We start from the raw sequence: 19,422 nt of genomic DNA, 5'->3' as shown, positions 1-19,422 counted from the left end.
TGAAGGTCCCCAAGAACACAGTGGTCTCCATTCTTAAATTTAAGTTTGGAACCACCAAGACTCTTCCGAGAGCTGGCCACCTGTCCAAACAGTAATCGGTGAAGAGCCTTGGTCAGAGAGGTGACCACGAACCCGATGGTCACTCCAACAGAGCTCCAGAGTTCCTCTGTGGAGATGGTTGTCCTTCTGGAAGGTTCTCCCATCTCTGCAGCACTTCAATCAGGCCTTTACTATTTAGTAAAAGGCACATGGCAGCCCGCTTGGAGTTTTCCTAAAGGCATCTAAAGGACTCTGACCATGAGAAACAAGAATCTCTGGAGTGATGAAACCAAGATGGCCTAAATGCCAAGCATCACGTCTGAAGGAAACCAGCACCGCTCATCACCTGGCCATTACCATCCCTACGGTGAAGCATCATGCTGTGGGGATGTTTTTCAGCAGTCTCCCACTTGACTGGGAGACAAGTCAGAATCTTGGGAAATATGAACGGAGGAAAGTACCGAGAGATCCTTGATGAAAACCTGCTCCAGAGCTCAGGACCTGAGACTGGTGCAAAGGTTCACCTTCTAACTGGACAACGACCCTAGCTACACCCAAGTAGACTCAAGGCTGTAAAACGCTGCTTCCAAGTACTGAGTAAAGGGTCTGATTACTTATGTAAACGTGAATTGTATTTTTTTAATATATACATTAGCAAACATTTAAAAGTTTATGCTTTATGGAGAGTAGTGTGTAGATTTTCTCCTCAATCGAATTCATTTTTTAAACAAGGCTGTAACATATGGAAAAAGTGAAGGGGTCTGAATACTGACCAAATGCACTGTTTGGCATCAATAGAAATGATTTGTTTTTTTGTGTTTATCCAGGTATTGTGTGGTTAGAGTCCAGTGAGTGTACGTCAAGCCTGTGCTAGGGTAAGTGCAAGGGGGGGGGTGTATGCAAATAGTGCAGGTAGTCATTTGATAATTTTTTTATTTAACTATTCAAGTCCATTAAGAACAAATTCTTATTTACAATGACGGCCTACTCCGGCCAAACCCAGACGCTGGGCCAATTGTGCACCGCCCTGTGACTCCCAATCACGGTCAGTTGTGATACAGCCCGGATTCGAACCAGTGTCTGTAGTGACACTTTTAGCATTGAGATGCAGTGCCTTAGACCACTGCTCCACTCAGGATCCAGATTAACTGTTCCAAGTCTCATGGCTTGGGAAGAAGCTGTTCAGGAGCCTTTTGGTCCCAGACATGGTGCTCCGGTACAGCTTGCCATACAGTAGCAGAGAACAGTCTGACTTAGGGAGTTCCTCTGACACCACCCATAGAGGTCCTGGGTGGCAGGAAGGTGACCATCGAAAAAGGTTCAGTAGACCTTTGGACTCAACTTAGATGAAAATGGTTGTCTTGGATAGAACTGGGGGAGGGCATCCATGGTACAATATCTTGCGCATGTAAATTCTGTGTCATTAATCTTAGTGCTTCAAGACAAAAGGACATGGTAATGTGACACTACAGTTCAAATTTTATATAGAAAGAAACAAAGCACATGGATCAGCATATGAAAAAGAAAAACTTTTATTCTCTGAAATGCTTGTACAAAACACATTTAAAGTTTAAGGCATATATTGCACAGACTATTCAAAAGTTTCTATGTAGAAGGGGTATATCCCTCAATCCCATGTTTAAGGCACGATAGCCAGTTATACTTTCAATACATCAGCCATGATTCATACAGTGAAATGGAAAAACATTTTTAGGATGCAATTGATCATATTGAGAAGCTACACATTGTCATTTCAGCTACAATTCATGCCAAAAGAAAAACACCTGACATTGATGAATTTACATGCATTTTCACATTGGCATCTACGACCCAAGTTTCATTCTGCATCCAAAACCTGATATATATATCTATCTATCTATCTATCTTTCTAAATAATGTCCAGTATCCAGGTTGTTTCCAGTATCGCAACAAGTAACATGTAGTCAGTGGCATGTAGTAATGAATAAACCACGTACCCGCTTAATTGTACTGTATATCTATTCACACCATTATTTCTTACAAATCACTATGACCAGGAACCCTTCCTTCCCCCCAAACTGGTTTAAGGAGGAGTTAAGGGCTCAGACGCACCAAAAGTGTTTGCTGGCCGAGAATACTTAGCACCTGTGAACATAATTTGCCAACAGAGTGCGCACCGATTTTACACAGAAACACATTAACATTTTGGCAGTCAATATACAGCAGGTCCCCAAAAGACAGCGTGCTGAATGACAGGCAGAATGCTAGATCCACATTGGGTGCAGCGTGTGTGAGCCTTAAAACTCTTCAGCACATCTCCGTTAGTGGAGTACCTGTACGATCTACCTTTCCCAACAACAAATCAGGAAACAATGCCGACATCCAGCCGTATGAAAGAAATCCAGGGGTAGCCTACATATCTGGGAGACATGACGGAGAGAATGGGATCAGTGCGCGTCACAAACCCAGGCTAATAATACAATTCCATATCAGCTCTTATGCTTCTTTCTAGCTGGAAGATCAAACATTTTCTGGAATTGTGACAATGTTCTTTTCAAAGCTTAAGAGTTGAAAAGAATAGAGAAGTCTAAGTTGGACCTGTTTGAACTGACAGAATATAAGACTTTGCCGCAGCACAGTGTTTTGACGTAGGGTCTCACTAATGTTTGTGCTGTGTCAAAAGTTAGGATTTAGCCATAAAATGTGGTATATAAACTAAGACTGTTTCATGGAAACTACAACTGTATAAGAATGAGTAACACTGAGGAGAGGATATAGTCCACTAACAGAGAGAAAATACAGAGAGGAAAGGAGAGTCAAATTTTCCAGACAGTTTGCTTCTCAATAACCTCAACATTGATCAATGACTTCAATACAACACTGACCAGCCTTTGTCATCTGAGGGAACAACTAAGAGTATTTCAATGAAGACATTTTGGTTTGAAATACAAGGACCAGATCTTAAGGCTCCAATGATTTGCTGCTTGGGTCAAACCCTCTCCAAACAGGATGACCCAAAGCTTGAAAATGTTTGTAACAGTCTTCATCAACTATGGCATAGTAGGGCACTAGCCTGACGGCGTCACCTGACTAAGCCTTCAGCGTCAACCGCAGAAATTGAGTTCTGTTACATGACCTTATGTTCACACACACACACACAGGGAAGTCACCTCCTTCACATCCACACTAAAAACATCCCAGAAAATCATACACAATACATAAAGATAACAGAGAGCAATACAAAAAAAAACATCCCTCTTTTCATATATACACACAAATACTGCTTACCTGCTGAGATACTATTTTGGAAATGGGTTAAAATGAATATTTTAAAGTAAAACAAAATGGTAGTGTTCATATACTTTGCGACTGATGATTTTGGGTGTGTGTCTTCAATGTAGATGTTTAGTCGCTTTAAGGCAAGGAGAGAAGGACATTGGAGCTGTGCAGTCAGGCACACTGCAGTACAATCAATTTCCCTTCCGCCTGTCTTCCGGCATTGTGAGGAGGGGGAAGGGGGCGTCGGAATGCTTGAGATTGTGAAGGCCGGACTAAAAAAATGAAAATCTAAAGTGCATAAACTGTACTGGAGGAGCACGACACTTGCGCTTGAAACAAACACGGTTGTCTCCGCCCCAAGTCCGCCCTTGTTTAGCCTTGGTGGGAATGATTGACAGGCTAGACAGCCAGGGTTTAAAGTCATCGAGTCCCGCTTTATACATTCAACCAAGTCCGGTACTGCTACTGATGAGGCTAGATCTGCTGGTGCTGGTTTCAAGACATTAAAAAAAATGTTTAACAGGGGAAGGAAATGTCCTCGTTTGGAAATGGTTGAGATCGTAAAAGTTCAAAACTACATAATAGAACTTTTTGTTGTCGTTCTTATGTTGACGTCACATTTAACCTATATTCTGGAATGTTGACAAGTTGACAGCTTCTGCCCAGCAACAGGCTCTATTGGATAAAATATTTTGTTAAAGTCCTGATTAAAAAAATGCTTTAAAAAAAGCATAGTCTTTAAAACACTTGTATTTCCATCCCCGTGTCTGATGTATATGACAGACTTGTCATATTCAAACTGCAGAGCAGAGATACAGGATCAGTGGGTTGATGAAAGGAATATGTTCTCAGATACACAGCCTGGTGCACCCCCATATACAGACCAGGGTGTGGGCCGTGGCTCTAGTTGACTGTCTCGCTGACAGCATGCAGGGTGTGCTGCGCCCCCCACACTGTGGCTATGGGAGTCTGTGCCACGGGACCAGGCTGTCGAACTGGAACATCGCTGTGGACCATGCTCCACACACTGGCCACCGACTGGGCCCTCTGGACACTGCTGCTGCTGCTGGGGATGGAGGAAGAAAGGCCTAGGAATGGGGTGAGGGCTGGCGGAGGTGCTTGGACTCGGGCTAAAGTTGGGGATGAGATTGGGACAGGGGATAAAGTTAGTGAAGGGGTGAAGGTTTGAACGGGGCTTAGGGCTGACACAGGGGGTATGATTGGTGCTGGGATGAAGGTTGGGACAGGGGTTGAAACTGGCACTAGGACTGGAATTTGGGCCTGGCGAGGAGGCAGACTTGGCGCAGGAATGAAGGAGAAGGCTGGGGTGAGTTTAGGTGCTGAAGAGACCGTGCCGGGGCTTGGGACTGAAACTGCGGACACCACAGCCTTTTCCGTGGGACTCTGCTCTCTGGGCGAGTTCAGCGTAGCTTGGCTCGGCTCTGGTGGAAAAGTCAGACCCATAGCACTGCTGCAGACCGTGGCCTCTGTAGTGGCCTTGGTCTGACTCTCATGCTCAGCGGCCCTCTGAAGAGCTGCGTCCACCAGCAGCCTCAGGTCACTGAAGTCCTGGCCGGGGCACAGCTCCGGAGGGGTGGGGGGTGGCGTGTTGAATAGCACGCCAGTGGGACTGGCGCTAATAACCGTAGAGCCCTTCCCCTCGACCTCCCTCAGGAGAACGTGCATGTCCAGCTGCATCAGGGCCTGGACGCAGCAGCCCTCTTGGCCTGGGTAGCCAGCTCCCGTCAGAATGGCCGTGGCTGTGTTGCCCAGGAGGCTGAGGTCCAGCGTGGGGGCTGGCCGGATGACTGATGGCCGGAGTGGGGGCAGGGCTGGTGAGGGGACCGAGGAGGTGGGGCTTTCAGGGGAGCTACCTCCACCACCAGTGGATGAGCGACCCTCACCTTTTCCTGCCCGCCTGGAGATGGTGAAATGGGTGGGGTCTTTGCCGTCCTTGCGGAGTAGGTCAGGGAGGAGGCGGCGACGGGCGTTGATGAACCAGTTGCATATCTGGAAAGTGGAGGAAGTTCCTTTAACAATGCCTGCATGACTGAGAAAACAAACTGGGTGCATCTCAAGGGCCCAACTAGGCTTCTGTCAAGAGCCAAACTACAGATATAAATCTCAAGTCACTTAGAAAGTTTTTTTTTTGGTGTGTGTGCCAAGTCAACTAGAAGACCATAATAATTAGCTCAACTGACTAGTATAAAGTGTTAAAACTGGGCCGAGGCCAGTTGTTTGGGAATAGACTTCCGCCCACATGTTCTTAGTCTCCCTCACCTTTAGGCCTGGTTACCGCCCTCTAGTGGGAAACACCTCCCCCACACACAGTGAGATGAGGGGCCTCAGACTGTTGGCATTAAAGAAGTCTCGGGTGAAAAATTAGCCAAAGAGAAGTGCACAGCCAGCCATGGGCACAACATTGCAACCCGGTTGTCTGCTGGCTTCAAGTCAACTAGAAGACCCTAATAATTAGCTCAACTGACTCATATAATAAAGAGTTAAAACTGGTCCGGCTGTCTGCTCTAGCCTCTTGCTCTGTCTGCTCATGTCACCAACTCCTGGGTTGTGAGAGTGTGTCTATTGGAGGGAAGAGGAAACATCACATGGTTGGCCTACAAGGGCTGCTGTAACGGTGGCAAATTCATCTGTACAGTAGTACATCAGTCATGGGATATTTGCTACACTTGTGAAACACCCAAGGGCTGAAGTACGATGATAAGTACGAAGTAAATACCATGGGATGGATCGCTGTTTATAGAATACTTAGCAACAGCCTGAAGTAGGCCTATAGGTGCTGCGGTATTTATCGCCCCGCACACAAGGCCAATAGTTGTTTATCAGATATTGTGTTCTCTATCTTCGACAGGGCGAGTAGGTGGTCATGGCTTCATCTTGCCCCAAGTGTCTGCTGTGATCAACTGTTTACACTGCATCAGGAGCTAATCAGCATATCTGGAACCATTCAACTGGAGGACATTGTAAATCATTCATTTCAACACTACACTTGTAAGGGGAGCATGATGAAACCGAACCTAAAATGTCTAAAACATTTGTAACAGTTCAAATAGTGCGAGTTTAAATCTATCTAGCCTTGTTCGGGTCAGTGTGAGATCTACCCCACAGCATAATCAGAACTATGAAGGCCACAATGATTAATAGTAAATCACATAGTATAACCTTACAGGCACTTGGGACATTTTACCATGTGCAGGCTTTCCTTCATTCATTTTGCTTTAACAATGTTAGGCCGGTCCACTCACCTGTAGCACGGAGAGGCTGGTCTGATCTGACAGGCTGAGTTTCTCCTGCTCTGAAGGGTAGGCGTTGTAGCGGTGCTCATACAGCCAGGTCCGCAGCACAATCACCGCCTCCTTGGGCAGGTTGCCGCGGCGACGCCGCTTACCAGAGGCCACGCCGCCCCCTGACAGGTCAAGGGGAAAGCCGTCATCCTCAAAGGGGTCGCTGTCAGACATGGCTGACGACAGCTCCCGTATCTGCTCCTCTTCCAGAGCTAAGGGGGGAGGGGAGGGGTCAGTTTGGCCGAGCTAGTGTTTGTATGGTGGACACTGTTCACAGGGTTGGACATTCACTCATTTGTTATGGAATGTATTGTGTTCCCTCCAAATCAGATTACCATGTTACGCATCTACTTCTTCTGTAGGCCTGTTTGTTATTGTACATCCACCAACCTATAAAGAAATAGGTTTGGTGAAGGGTTAAATTGAGACGCTTGTTTACAGAAAACAGGGGGTGACCTGTGCCAATTAGCCATCTAGTATGCTCTGAACACATGTGTGTAAGCTTAACTGAAGTGTAGTGTTGTCAGATGGAGGCGCCCACAGCTGTATGCATCTGTCCAAAACTGCTACAATAAGTGCATATTTTTTATTTGGATTCTTTCGCTGATGTACAATAAGGGCCATATGTTTCAAACGCCTTACCGCAGGCGATGAATTACATTTCTAAACGTTTACAATCCAGACGATTTTGGTTCACGCGGGGCTGTCGTGGGTCGAAGTGAATGGTTGTGAACTGTATGGAGAAGACAGAATGCCGCCTAGAGTTAGAGACCTAGTATGGGTAAAGCAGTCAGGTAAGCACAACTAAAAGCATTCATCAATGACAACTTACTATTAAAGTGATGTGCCATTAATTGAACTAAAACACATTCAGAACCCCGGGGGCAACTCAAAATGGAGCATGCTTTCTCACAGGGCGCAGTAAATGTCTTTCTCCGGTTGAAATCTGACCCCCGGGGGGCAGCCTGTCCTTACAAAGGAGATTGTGTGCATATCACCATCTCCAGCGGCGGGCGAGCTATAGACCGTGCAAGGGACCATTTTCACCTCTTGCCAGGGAAATTCAGAGTCCTGGAGACACTCCTCACTTGTTTCTATGCGGCTATAATCTTTTTAAAAGTGTTACGTGCATGAAAGGGCAAAACAGATAATTGATTATAGCAAACTAAATATGCCAACGACTTAAATTGGTAAACTAGTTATTTTTATAGTGTCTAAAACACTGGATTTTCAGTGGTTTTAGTTCTGTCAATATTTTGTCCATTGAACAGCTTGAAAGTAGCAATTAAAGTTACTAGCGATCCCGTTACACAGCTGGTAATGACCTGTATTTCAGCTAGTAGCTAATGAATGCACTCCAGGTGGGTCATAAAACGTGGGATAATTTGAGCTAACTAGTTTGATGAGGTTAGCTTGAAGTCAGTTAACTTACATCTCACACGTTGCTCCTCTATCAAACCTCAACTGTCTACAAAGCAAAGGCCGTTCTTATCTTAGAGCTAATATTATATTTTTGAAATTACTCAATGCGTTAAACTTCAAAGGCGTGAGTAGAAATCGAGTTGCTAAATTCACTAAAATCCTCAAGGCGAAAAGGGCATTACAACCAACGTAACTTAGCTAGTTAACTAGCTAGCTGTTAAGGCTAGCAGGCTACAAAGCAAACAATGAAGTTCGCGTCAGTGATTGGTATTCTGTTCCATTCAATCTCGTCTAGTGCAGTTAACATTGTTCCAGAGAAATCAAAATTATCTAGCTGAAAGCAATCAATTTCCAAATGCAAAAAAAATTGCGAAAATAAGAAAATCCTGTTAGAGCTCGAAAAATGAGCAAAGAAAACATTGACTAAGTTTGCTAGCCATCTTCCCATCGTCACGTAGCAAACGTACAAAGAACCCTTTGAACGCACGCCATAGCGCATGTAGGACTGTTCTGTCGCTCCGCCAGATGGACACCATGCTTGCTTCCAAAGATAACTAGCTGGTTAGCTGTCCCTCCAAATTCAAACAAACACACGCTGCATTTGCTCGCAACAAAAAACTGCATTCCATTTAACACCAACGGGCGAGCACACCAGGCAAACCGTCAGACACGGTCAGGGCAACAATTAATACCTGGAAATAAAAATAACATGGCTAATTTCTGCCTACCTCGTTTTAGGGGTTTCATTCTTTGTTGATGGCTTGCTCGAAAACACGCAGCTGTCGAAGTTCCTTGTAAAATGCGTGCCCCGGCTAAATGTTGACAAAGCGAGATTTTGTTTCCAAGCGCCAAAGGTGTTGCACGCTTTTACTTTGCTTTTCAAGGCTTCAAATCTTTTTTTTCTTGCGACATAAGCGTGCTGTTGTTCTATAGCGTTTCGATGTCTTGCTAGAACAAATGTTTCATAATTTGTGTCGCTCAGTTCTTTTTACCTGCAGAAGCAAAGCCAACTCTATACCAATCTGACAGTAGAAGATGGAATAATCCCGCCTCCTGTATCTGCGCGATCCAATCACGGCTCTTTCTTTCCAGTAGACATACCGTGTCATCATTCCTGAGTGACTGACAGACGAAGCATTTAATTCAAAATCCAGTACAATATTTTATTGAATAATGTTGCTTTGTTTCCGACATTATTGAAATGAACACACACGAACTATTGTTTTTGCCAACATATTAGTGGCCAGCAAACCAAAGGGGGTTTCCTCATGTACTCGGAATATTATGTAACCGAAACGATCATGTTTTCTTGTTACATAAACGGGATCAAAAATCTTGACAGCAACAGTGGGCCACGGCCACTAATGGATGCAGTAATAAAACAGTAAAAAGGCTGGTCAATAGAACAGCAGAATCTTCCCAACAACTGCAGGAGAAAGTCGAAGCTTTCTCACCTTGCTCCCATCCTCTTTCATATGCAGCAAAATACTCTAGGTGCTGTACGTGGGGCTGCCTCGGAAAGCTTGTTGTTGCCACTGCAAAATATCTACATGTCAGGCAATATTATTTTAGTTTTGTCTCGCACGTAGGTAGGAATTTGCATTATGTGATAATACAATGTGACAAGAATGTAAATAGTCACTGGTGTGGAAGACTAACCAAATGACTGCACTAGACAGACTACAATCTCTAGATTGTCTAGATTAGATTATAGACTAGCCTATATAGCCTAGTGTAGATTATAATAATCCCATTACTCACTATAATAAAATCATCTCTGACACCATCAACCCGATAGAGGATTAACAAAATGACCATTGTGAACAGTTTGAGAAAGTATTGTGTGCATTTTATTGAATGATATTCTCTCTTCATAGTATTTTACAGTACATATTTTAACAAATTAGCTCATTGTAATTGTATAAATAAATCTACAGCATTGTAAAAGATGGAGTGGTTCTCTGCATTCAGATTTCATTTTTATTCACAACAGAATGTGATTTGACTTGCCTAGTTAAATAAAGGTGAAATAAAAAATAAAATAAATTGATTAGCACATGGGGAATTACTAGCTGGTCTCAGATCTGTTTGTGCTGCATGACAAGCCAAGACACAGCACGAGCAGAGACCAGGCTATGGAATTGCTTTATCATCAAATTATATCATCAAATCTTAACATATACCAATTGTACTTAATTTGGTATTCCACAATATGCATTCATGTTACCAGAGTAGATATAAATACAAGAATCATAGTAAATCTCATTTTATGAACAAAACCACTCATTCACATTTTATCTCAACCCTTTATACTAAACCAAAACCCTGACATACACAGCCTAACTTGTAAAGCATTATCAATATTGAACAAATCCTAGTCAATAAAATATATGCTTGTTTCATAAAATATTTCATTATTGTTTGTTATAGTAAAAAAAGAATTGCTACATATCTCTTCTGCTAAGAGTGTTGGTTGTTCTACTCTCCCAACCCTTGTAGGCCAAGGGTACAAACCAAAGTGCACAGACAATTCAGGAGGGGGCTTCTTTTTACTTTGTAGGCCTTTGAACCAGGGGAGTGGGTTGACAGGTACCCTTACCTTGGGCTACTCTTTCCGGCATGCTGTGACCCAACAACCCCTCAAAAGTCTTGTTAAAGCCTAGCGTTGAGAGTAATGTACTGTAAATCAGTTCAAAGGGACTTCACTCTCACAGAAATTAGTTTGCTATTAGTTGGCTGTATTCTCCAAGCGAGTATGGCAAGTGTCCACCACAACAGTCATGTCCTCTAGAAGTTCGAAATTGTCAAAAAATGTACAGGACATTTTTCTGCAGTCAGAATTCCATAGTGAACACATCCCAAAAATATTGTTTCCTCCCCTAATATTTCACACTTACTAACAGCAGAGGTGTGTTGGGTCAAAACATGTGCAGTGAAAGCTCCTAAAAATAAATGGAGGAAAAACCCTGCTGAAGTATAGGGAGTTAGGGTGTGAAAGGCCAACAGCAACACTAAATAAAGAGGACCCAGACCATGGCCACACATTACACATTTTGTAAGTCTTGAAAATATAAGAGCTGTGAATTATACAAGAGCTGTGAATTATAAGACAGTCTAAAACATCTCTTCCTTGTCAGGTTTGCTACAAATGTATTGTTTGGTAGGCCTATAACGCATAGGAATATCAAGTGAATACTTAACGCATAGAAACAACATGGCCAAATGCAGTTTCATAGAGCACATTAACTCAATATACAGTACGCACATCGTGTAATCCACACCAAAGAGACCATGATGAAATTGTTGTTGGTTTTAGAGTACTTCCAACTGCCATTTATAAATTCCACAGCCACTTCACCTGGAAACTAGGAAAGTGAATAAATAGCCTTGTAATTTTAAGCAAATGCGACAGTATGTGAATAAATAAAGCAATTCAATGCTCTTAGGCTAGGCATATATCTCCAAAACAATAGCATACAACAACAAAATGAATGGGTACTATATGCATGTCACTATGGTTTAAAACACTTCAACAGTGTGCCATAGGATATGATCTTTCACAGAGAGTCAGGACCTTGATGAAATAGGCCTAGGTGAGGCCCTCTGGTTTGTGTATTGGACCAGGGCCTTGTTAAATGTATGAGACGAACTCCTTAGTCTCTCAGTGACCGATAGTTTCTGTCATTTACGTATTCATGTCTTTGCAGTTTAGAGCAGCAGCGAACTGTCTCTGTCACCCTGTAATAGCTTTCTGTCCTTGACACACCTCTCTCTCACTCTCCCCATATGCATATTGAATTATTTAAATTCCAGTCAGGCACAGACTCAAATCAAAATAGAGCTGATAGGGCCGACCGATCTCTTTCGTCTGAAGCTATTGGGCCTGGTTAGAGCTTCAATGGGAGACCACCTGGGAACAGTACTTCCAACTGCCCTTTATCAATGTGTGAGAGGGTTTTTGAGGGCCAGAACAGTACCACCAACTTTTTATATATTTTTGTTTATTTATCAAGGCAAGTCAGTTAAGAACAAATTCTTAATTACAATGATGGCCTAACCCGGCCAAACCTGGACAACACTGGGCCCATTGTGCGCCTCCCTATGGGACTCCCGACCACGGCCGGTAGTGATACAGCCTGGGATTGAACCCAGGTCTGTAGTGACGCCTCTAGCAATGCGATGCAGTGCCTTAGACCACTGCGCCACTCAGGATCCCTGACAGCTGAGAAGTACCAGTGGCCTGGCTTGGCCCCACGTGAGAGCAGGTCTGCTGGAGCCATAACTCAGTGAAACACGGGTGCTGGCCAACATAGATGGAAACAGAAAGGTCTGAGCCTTTTGGGTAAAACACTGGGGTAAATCTTGTACGGAAATTACATTATTTTCTTTTAACTCCATTCGATGTAAATCATCTCTTTGCAATCTAGCGGGAATCCTATATATTCTTAAAAAAAGCATGTTATATGTTATAACAGATTGTGTCCAGATCCTAGTACATGTCGTTGGACTACAAGAACATCAGAAAATAGTTAGGACTGTTCCAGGACTAGCAATGGAAAAACAAATAGCCAGTACTAACTTCATGGTCACAAGAGCAAATCAAGAAAACAATTTAATAGACGCAGTCACACAAACCCCCTCGTTGGTAAAGGATCACACCAACGACAGACCACTGTCACACAAAGCCTGGAGGCGCTAACGATTGGAGCCATGCTCAAATGGAGGAGCATTCAGATGCCTCAACCAGGGAAGGGCCAGAGCCATTGACACCCTACCTTTTACTAAGCAGAGTAAAGGGGCCATCAGCAGCTTAGGCAAACACACAACAGCAAACAATAGCCTGCAATCAAGAGAGATCTCTCCCCAGGAGGGAGTGGATGATGGCCAATACAGCCAGGCCTTTTCAATGCAAAGCCTCAAGCTTTGCATTGGTGGAGGGAGAAATACAATGACAAATTTAAAAGAGACATGGAGCAACTAGATAACAAGCAACCCGACATATGGTTGAGTAAAAGTGAATGTCCTTTTTATTCAAGTGAACACATAGTATGTGGCCCATGCAGAGACCCTGGTGTTGCAAGCACCATCTTCCAAATGACGGAGCCATTGTAACATAAGAACCACTATTTGATTAGCAGGGAAAGCTAGTGTACATTTACGGGCCATTTGATGCAGCACAACACATGTGGGGGGGACAAGGAGAAGAAATGTAAAGAAAACAAATTATGCTCAGATGAACCAGAGTAAACTGGTAAAGCAATAAGGCACGAGAACCCAGGGATTATAGCATAAATAACTCAACTAAGGGCTGTTCTAAGACCTGACAAGGAGCAAACAACCTGTTTACTAAAGTTGACTTTGACCTACGCAGTACAAACGTAGGTGGAGAGTTCCCTCCCTATCACTACTGTATGCCCTAGCCATATGTATGCCCTAGCCACTACTGTATGCCCTAGCCACTACTGTATGCCCTAGCCATGTGTATGCCCTAGCCATGTGTATGCCCTAGCCACTACTGTATGCCCTAGCCATGTGAATGCCCTAGCCACTACTGTATGCCCTAGCCATGTGTATGCCCTAGCCACTACTGTATGCCCTAGCCATGTGTATGCCCTAGCCACTACTGTATGCCCTAGCCATGTGTATGCCCTAGCCACTACTGTATGCCCTAGCCATGTGTATGCCCTAGCCACTACTGTATGCCCTAGCCATGTGTATGCCCTAGCCACTACTGTATGCCCTAGCCATGTGTATGCCCTAGCCACTACTGTATGCCCTAGCCATGTGTATGCCCTAGCCACTACTGTATGCCCTAGCCATATGTATGCCCTAGCCACTACTGTATGCCCTAGCCATGTGTATGCCCTAGCCACTACTGTATGCCCTAGCCATTGTATATGCCCTAGCCACTACTATATGCCCTAGCCATGTGTATGCCCTAGCCACTACTGTATGCCCTAGCCATGTGTATGCCCTAGCCATGAAAACTGCATGTGTTTTCTCGCACAACCAAGAAAGTAACACAGAAATACACTGAGTATACAAAACATTAGGACACCTGCTCCTTCCATGATATAGACTGACCAGGTGAATCCAGGTGAAACTATGATCCCTTATGGATGTCACTTCAAATCAGTGTAGATTGGGAGGAGACTGGTTAAATAAGGATTTTTAAGCCTTGAGACAATTGAGACATGGATTGTGTATGTGTGCCTTTCAGAAAGTGAATGGGCAAGACAAAAGATTTTAGTGCCTTTGAACGGGGTATGGTAGTATGTGCCAAGCTCACCGGTTTGTGTCAACAACTGCCACGCTGCTGGGTTTTTCACGCTCAACAGTTTCCTGTGTGTATCAAAAATGGTCCACCACCCAAAGGACATCCAGCCAACTTGACACAACTGTGGGAAGCATTGGCGTCAACATGGGCCAGCATCCCTATGGAACCCATTTGACACCTTGTAGATTGTAGAGTCCATGCCCGACAACTTGATACTGTTCTGAGGGCAAAAGGGGATGGGGGGTTGCAACTCAATAGTAGGAAGGTAGTCCTAATGTTTAGTATACTCAGTGTATATGCCATTTAGCAGACGTGTTCATGCAAATACAAAGGTTAGTCATTTGAAGTCATAATTTGATATAAAAACTACTATTGGTTGGAAATATATGATGGAAATCATGATTGTGATGACCAACTGTTAAAAAATGCTGTTCACTGTTAGTATACAGTTCACTCTGCGAGTCTGGCAAGTGAGATCTTTTTAACCTGACTGTGGGACTCCAGGCTGAAGTTTCCGCTAGGTACAGATCTAGCATCAGCTTCCCCCCTCCAATCTTAACTTTAACCATGTGGGGGAAATGCAAAACTTACCCCAAATCAGCGTCCAGGGGCAACTTCACCCTACACCACTTTGGACAATCAAATACCTACAGTGAGACTCAAACTTTCTTGATCTCTCAACCACAAACAGAGAATATGTTATGATCATTTGATATTTGATCATTTTAATATTTATGCTGCAGTAGTTTATGTATAGGGGGCTAGGGTCAGTCTGTTATATCTGGAGTATTTCTCCTGTCTTATCCAGTGTCGTGTGAATTTAAGTATGCTCTCTCTAATTCTCTCTCTCTTTCTTTCTTTCTTTCTCTCGGAGGACCTGAGCCCTAGGACCATTCCTCAGGACTACCTGGCATGATGACTCCTTGCTGTCCCCAGTCCACCTGGCCGTGCTGCTGCTCCAGTTTCAACTGTACAGCACTTTGATATATTAGCTGATGTAAGAAGGGCTATATAAATATATTTGATATAATGTTTTGTTAGATTATAATTTTTTAATCATTTGCCTGGAACCATTTTCCATTCCACTTTCATTTTTATTTGTAATTTTTTTCTCCTCAATTTTGAGATATCCAATTGGTAGTACAGTCTTGTCCCATTGCTGCAACTCCCCTATGGACTCGGGAGAGGTGAAGGTTGAGAGCCGCCAATGCATCCTCCGAAACACGACCCTGTCAAGCCACACTGCTTCTTGACACATTGCTAGCTTAACTTGTAGGAGGAAACACAGTCCAGCTGGTGACTTGGGGTCAGCTTGCAGGCGCCCGGCCCGCCACAAGGAGCCGCTAGAGCGCGATGGAACATGGAATTCCAAGCCAGCCAAACCCTCCCCTAACCTGGGCGACACTGGGCCAATTGTGCGCCGCCTCATGGGTCTCCCAGTCACAGCCAGCTGTGACACAGCCTGGTATCGAACCCAGGTCTGCAGTGATGCCTACGATGCAGTGCATTAGACCGCTGCGCCACTCGGGAGGCCCCCATTCCACTTTCACAGACCTATTAAAAGAGTGAATCAGCTTTGATATCACTATACTTACTTCCCATAGAGGCACAATGATAATGCATTTCTTTTTTTGTACCATCAACAGCATTTTCAAAAACAAAGGATGGCAAACAAATTACATTTATGTAATGTAATAGAGATTTAATGATTTGTCTCAATTAAAAAAAAGTGTAGGCATTTGGGGATGATATTTAACAAAAACAACAATGGTAGATAGCAATATGGTTGAACAAATTTTAAAAAACTATGCGTTTCTTCTTCATTCCAGGATGAATTTGTTCCCTCCAAAAGTGTCATGGACATTTGAGATGTAGTGCAAAATATGACCAATAGGAAGATAAAATAACAACTTCCTGGTTTCACATAGTGTCACTGAAGCATCTCAATAGTCAGACAGGGTTTCCTCTCCTAGTCCCTTCCCTTGTCTCCTTTCCTTTCTCTAGCCATCTCTTTTCAAGAGGGTGTCTGGTCAAGATCCATGATGTAGAAAAATATATTACACTTACATGAATTTAGTCATTTAGCAGACACTTATCGACTTACAGGAGTAATTAGGCTTAAGTGCCTTGCTAAAGGGCACAGACAGATTTTTTCACCTAGTCGGCTCGGGAATTGAAACCAGTGACCATTCGGTTACTGGCCAAATGCTCTTAACCACTCGGCTACCTGCCGCCCCATACAGTAGCAAATACCTATAATAGTACCGAATATTCAGTGTAATGTATCAATTTCAAATTCCCATTGCCGAGTGCAGTGTGCAGCCATTAGTCAAAGTTAATTAATGCTTAACTACAAGTCCAAATTGGGTGTAATTCCATTTAAATTCTCTATAGGAGGGCAATTCAAATCATGGTTGGAGTGACTGGAATTTCACGGTGGAATGGGCCACATGTTTTTCCATGTATATTGAGTGAGGGTCCGATGTGGGAAACGCACCTGCATCCGTGCCAACTAATTTACTCATTGAAATACAGTGACGACAAAACAACAAAAGGTTCATTGCAGAGAGAGACGCTGGGCAGAAGTTGGGGGAAAGAAACCCCTCTAACCTTTCAATCCTTGTGATATTGATGCTGCTGCAACCCAGCTTGAGTTGCTGGAAGTACCTACTTTAAAAACCTACTGGCTTTTTAAATGTTCAATGAAATAGCCACAATGATGCAACATCATTACGCTGGTAAAGGATCTTGAAACAACGAGGAAACAATGCAGACTTAAACACATTTTGCACAGTGGGATTGTTCTCAATGGTGGTCCTGGTCCTTCACTCAAACCTGAATTATGTTCAATTGCTCTGATATACCCACACCATGATATTATTCATTAGGGCACACTGTAGCAAAAGGTGAAACTGATTAACTGCCTCATGAATATGACCTAGAAATAAATTCACAGAGCAATACACAGAAATGAAAGTACAAAGCGTGGCCATTGTCATGGGACTGTGGACATTGGCTGATGAATACATCCTAAAACTAAAATGGCAGAAAACAATATAATCTCAATGGAATAGTAGGATATTCAAATTACATTCCAGAAAATATTGACTTGTGAGTGTGTTTTGAGTCAGTTAAAAAGTACCTAAAATGTTAAATAAATAAAAAATAAAAAATATTTTTTTTTAAACAAAAAATGAACTAAGTAAACATCAATTGTGCTTTCAATAGATCTCACTTATACAAGTGGTGATACTTGTTATTTCCACCCTTAGTTCTCGGTTCCTTGCTCTCCAAAACCTCTTTAAGAATCTAGAACTGCTTTGAATGCAGGCAAGGGGCTCTTACAAAACAAATAAAAACAAACAAAAAAGCACCAGGAAGACATAGATAGCTGAGGGTCTGAAGCATGTGTGTGTGTGTGTGTGTGTGTGTGTGTGTGCTCCTCTGAGTAAGTGTGTACATTAAACCACATGGTGGCGTTGTGCAAACTACGAGTTGGCCAAGGCATGGGGGAGGGAGTCAGGGAGGAGCGGTGGAAAGCACAAATGCTTACTCTGTCCGCTTATCTGTTACAGCCAAGATACAGGTACATCTAAAACAGTCTTGATATAGGTTCGTTAGGAGATAATATCATCATCAATAACCATTTTTATAATTTTTGTAATAATCAAGAGTACTAACAATAGTAACAAAGTTTGCGGTTGAGGTTTTTCCATGACAGCCTTGTGAGAGGAGACGAGAGTTCCCCATAGTCTACAGCCCAATAGTTTTTATTTTATTGTTTCCTCTCTTTCTCACTTAATCTAGATTTGCTGCCACCAGGACCAGCCTACCCTGTGTGTGTATGGCGAGAAGACCCCAACCCTCCCCTCCATCTCAGAGGCAGTTCCTCCTATCTCCCTCTCCCTCTCCCCCTCTCTCGCTCTCTCTCTCTCAGAGACGTGTTTGGGCCTCGGGGACGTAGATCTCAATACTGTCGGCACTCTCCGTGGCTGAGTTCTGCCGAACCGAGGCCGCCCTCTTGGCGGCCAGCAGTCGCCTGCGGGCCTCCGTCCGGTGCTTCTCCGCTGAAGAGGTGGAAGAGGCGGAGTCGACGCTCTTCTCACGTCCCAGCATCGGCCTCCCCTTAACGGGCTTCTTTGGCACTGGAGGAGGGGGCTCTTTCTGGTCCTCCTGGTGGTGTTGGTGGAGGGCCGCAATGGACGAAGTCAACCGTGAACCACAAGGAAACAGAAGAGACATGTGGGGGGGGGAGAGTGAGAGGATGCAAGGCGTTGTTGCTGTTGAAAGAAAACCTTTTTTTGTTGATGAATTGAAAGGGGTAACTCCCTACTTTGAAGATTTTATGACTTTAGGACCAAGAAAAACTATTCAAAACAACTTCTGAAGTTTTGTGCTTGTATGTAAATATAGCTTTTTTTTGTTTCCTGAAAAGCTTCAGTTTTGGAGATGCAAGGTTTTCTTCCGAAAAGCAACGAAACAATGAAAGGTAATACAGAGGTTATATAAAAGAGCATAGTGAGTTTCATTTGGTAGACATGGATCATTGACAGTGATGTTTGATTATGGTTTCTACAAAATATGTACAAAGTAGGCTTGACATGGACAATCTACATATATATACATAATATGGACTGTGTAGCCAAATATATGACATTGATGGCAACTCTTCCTTGGACTAGACACTGAATTAATATTGGATCCCTGAATCCCAAACCAACAATAACCTCTTCTCAAATATACCTGGTGCCTAGTGGGTACGGGCTAGGGGTTGGTTTGGTACTCAAATAATTAATTTTATGATGCGGACATTGGATAAACCACACTTAATTCACTGCAGTCATAGTGAAATAGCGGCATGAAGTCAAAGTAGTTGAAGCACACATCCACCAAAACATCCACTACTACTCAAAAGTTTAGGGTCACTTAGAAATGTCCTTGTTTTTGAAAGAAAGCAAATTTTTCTGGTCCATTAAAATAACATCAAATTGATCAGAAATACAGTGTAGACATGGTTAATGTTGTAAATGACTATTGTAGCTGGAAACGGCAGATTTTTTAAATGGAATATCTACATAGGCATGCAGATGCCCATTATCAGCAACCATAGCTCCTGTGTTCTAA

At 43.4% G+C, this 19,422-nt stretch overlaps 2 protein-coding genes and 1 long non-coding RNA gene across 4 annotated transcripts in view; 1 reads left to right on the top strand and 2 right to left on the bottom strand.

Annotated features, from left to right (window-relative positions):
- Window positions 1-1,547: 1,547 nt before the first annotated feature.
- LOC135541435 (homeobox protein TGIF1-like) lies at window positions 1,548-9,099 on the bottom strand. Of its 2 annotated transcripts, none has more exons than XM_064967687.1 (3): window positions 8,750-9,099; window positions 6,561-6,811; window positions 1,548-5,307 (listed from the first exon to the last, which is right to left on the bottom strand). In XM_064967687.1, the coding sequence occupies exons 1-3, from the start codon at window positions 8,766-8,768 to the stop codon at window positions 4,201-4,203; spliced, it is 1,377 nt and encodes a 458-aa protein (XP_064823759.1). In that variant the 5' UTR covers window positions 8,769-9,099; the 3' UTR covers window positions 1,548-4,200. The 2 variants fall into 2 exon arrangements, with proteins under 2 accessions (XP_064823759.1, XP_064823760.1); XM_064967688.1 differs by having other exon boundaries at window positions 9,014-9,026.
- On the top strand, window positions 5,304-18,360 carry LOC135541437 (uncharacterized). Its single transcript, XR_010455966.1, has 3 exons — window positions 5,304-6,306; window positions 15,173-15,295; window positions 18,106-18,360. It is a non-coding gene; the product is annotated as an uncharacterized LOC135541437 (long non-coding RNA).
- The window catches only part of LOC135541434 (disks large-associated protein 4-like), a 67,293-nt gene continuing 61,493 nt past the window's right edge, over window positions 13,623-19,422 (bottom strand). The window contains exon 10 of the mRNA XM_064967686.1: window positions 13,623-18,471. Within this exon, the coding sequence (XP_064823758.1) occupies window positions 18,232-18,471 (240 nt within the window). The 3' untranslated portion in view covers window positions 13,623-18,231. The remainder of the gene's footprint in view (window positions 18,472-19,422) is intronic.

This window comes from Oncorhynchus masou, chromosome 6, assembly GCF_036934945.1.
Source record: "Oncorhynchus masou masou isolate Uvic2021 chromosome 6, UVic_Omas_1.1, whole genome shotgun sequence".
In the NCBI taxonomy this organism is placed as follows: domain Eukaryota; kingdom Metazoa; phylum Chordata; class Actinopteri; order Salmoniformes; family Salmonidae; genus Oncorhynchus; species Oncorhynchus masou.
This window is presented reverse-complemented; position numbering and strand designations above follow the sequence as displayed.

Bases quoted from the DNA above. Each gene is read 5' to 3' on its own strand.
- LOC135541435 (XM_064967687.1), bottom strand. The intron at 5,308-6,560 runs GTGAGTGGACCG...TCCACTTTCCAG, and splicing joins CCAGCCTCTCCGTGCTACAG to ATATGCAACTGGTTCATCAA.